At 63.0% G+C, this 1,931-nt stretch overlaps 2 protein-coding genes across 2 annotated transcripts in view; one reads left to right on the forward strand and one right to left on the reverse strand.

Moving 5' to 3' along the window:
* Positions 1 to 1,517, reverse strand: part of HERPUD1 (homocysteine-inducible, endoplasmic reticulum stress-inducible, ubiquitin-like domain member 1) — a 9,626-nt gene extending 8,109 nt beyond the window's left edge. Inside the window, exon 1 of the mRNA XM_009320024.1 lies at positions 1,482 to 1,517. Within this exon, the coding sequence (XP_009318299.1) occupies positions 1,482 to 1,517 (36 nt within the window). The remainder of the gene's footprint in view (positions 1 to 1,481) is intronic.
* A 128-nt stretch (positions 1,518 to 1,645) lies between these two features.
* The window catches only part of PARD6A (par-6 family cell polarity regulator alpha), a 10,912-nt gene continuing 10,626 nt past the window's right edge, over positions 1,646 to 1,931 (forward strand). The window contains exon 1 of the mRNA XM_009320035.1: positions 1,646 to 1,777. Within this exon, the coding sequence (XP_009318310.1) occupies positions 1,646 to 1,777 (132 nt within the window). The remainder of the gene's footprint in view (positions 1,778 to 1,931) is intronic.

Consider the following 1,931-nt stretch of genomic DNA (forward strand, 5'->3'; position numbering starts at 1 on the left):
CCCTGCCGCGCCTTCTCCTGCAGCCACCCGTCCCGCGTCCCGCCTGCCCGCTGCCCCCTGCTTCGGCCTCGCCGCCGCGGGGCCGCTCACGGCGCTCTCTTGGTCGCCTGCCCTAGGCCGAAGCTCCACCGCACACCAGCTTCGGCCGCGCCGCCGGTTTTAGGGATCCCTGGCTTCGCTCTCCCCTTTGCCCGCCGCCCGCAGGAGCAGCGGGAGCTCCGTGGGGCCCTGCGCAGGCCGGATCCGCAGCCCGGTCCGGGGGAAACGGGGCCTTTCTTCCTACGGTTATTTCGCCAGACCGGCGTAGCTGCCTCAGCGGGTTTTGTTCCTGACTTTGTGGGGACGGGACACGCCGTGCCTCTGCGTGGGGCCAAAAGGAGCGCGCAGGGCTGTGGGGGAAGGTGGTAATTGAAGAAATTATCACTGACAACAACAAAAAAAACCCTAAAAATGTAGAACAGCAGCTTCTGAGTCCTCCTCCCCATACCCGTCTTCCTTTGGGATGTGCTCCGGCACTGGGAAAACCAGCGGTAATGATCCTGATGCACCAGGAGGGGGTTTTAGCGTACTTTAAAACAATATCGTAGGAATGTGAAAAGTCGGTTTCATCTGTCAGCACCACGCATTCACTCGGCATGTTTCATGAGCTGCTCGGTATTCCTTGGCAGCCAGACCTGTTGCCCAAAGGCACGGATGAGTTTGCAGCCAGTACCAGGTCTTGCAACCAGAAAAGACGCTCCGCCACGGGGATGCATCACCTCGCAGCTTCCTGGGGAAGAGCTGTGCCGCAGGGCACCGCTGCCTTGGGAGCCGGCAAAATAAAATCACAGGGAAACGAAGTGAGCCTACGCCTGGTCCGACGAACCCTCCGCGGCTGCCAGGGTACAGCCTTGAGAGGGTGGAGAACGCCGGTGGAGCCCATTCCCGCCTTGCATCCCTCCCCGCAACGAGCACCGCGGCAGCAGGAGTCGCTTCAGAGCTGAGGCTGCGCTCCCCGCCTGCTCTGCCCGCGGCTGTCCCCGGACAGGCTCCGCGCTCAGGTGGGCTTTCCCTCCCCAGCCTCCGCTCTGTGTCCCCGCCAAGCCAAGGAGACGTCGTCAGAGCTGCCTGCCGCTCTTGCTCTGCTGGCAGGGACCGTGATCCGCGTCCCCCAGCTCCTGACGGTGGTGGAAGAGGGAGAGACAAGTGCAGTGTCCAAGGCCACCCTTGCCAGTGTCCCCCTTTAAGGTCAAGGTGACTTTGCTGCTCTCCCGGTTGCGGCCTTCGCTCGGAGTGCCCAGAGGGCTCCCGTGGGTGGCTGGGACAGGGTAAAGCTGTGCAGATATCGGTATCAGACCAGGTTCTCAGGCTCTGCGTGTGCGTTTTGCTGGGACTCCCTGTGCCGTTGCTGGCCCGTGCAGCGGGTGAGCAGCTGTAGTCCTGTCTCAAGCTCAAACTCCCGCGTTTCTCCCCCCGCCGTGGACGAGGGGGGCAGAGCTCACCTGAGCTGCCCGCTGCCTGTCTCCTGCCCCGGCCATTGTTGGGAAAACCACCTGCTCACGGGAACGTGCTGGACAACCTTATCTGAACCCAGCGCTGACCCGGCTCTGAGCAGGGGGTGGAGGAGCGACCTCCCGAGGCGCCCACCAACCCAAGCGTTCCTGTGATGCTAAACCTCGGCAGCCCCCCTCCAAGTCAGGGGGTGCTGAGGCCCCTGGAGAGCCAGGCCCTCACCGCCCTCACCCGGAGCAGCCAAGAACTGGTGGATCTGAAGTCAGTGGACACGTCTGGACATTTGGTAGCACCGTGCTCCAGCCCCAGAGGCGGATTCAGAGCTCCTGGTACTAAGGCAAAACAAATACCCGCCCCGATACTGTCCGCTTAGCTTAGGTCCTGCTCTGTAGCCGCAGATTCGGGGACACGGCGCAGAACAGAAGGCGTGACCAGCACGT

The sequence above is a fragment of the Pygoscelis adeliae genome, unplaced genomic scaffold (assembly GCF_000699105.1).
Source record: "Pygoscelis adeliae isolate BGI_AS28 unplaced genomic scaffold, ASM69910v1 Scaffold390, whole genome shotgun sequence".
Classification (NCBI taxonomy): Eukaryota; Metazoa; Chordata; class Aves; order Sphenisciformes; family Spheniscidae; genus Pygoscelis; species Pygoscelis adeliae.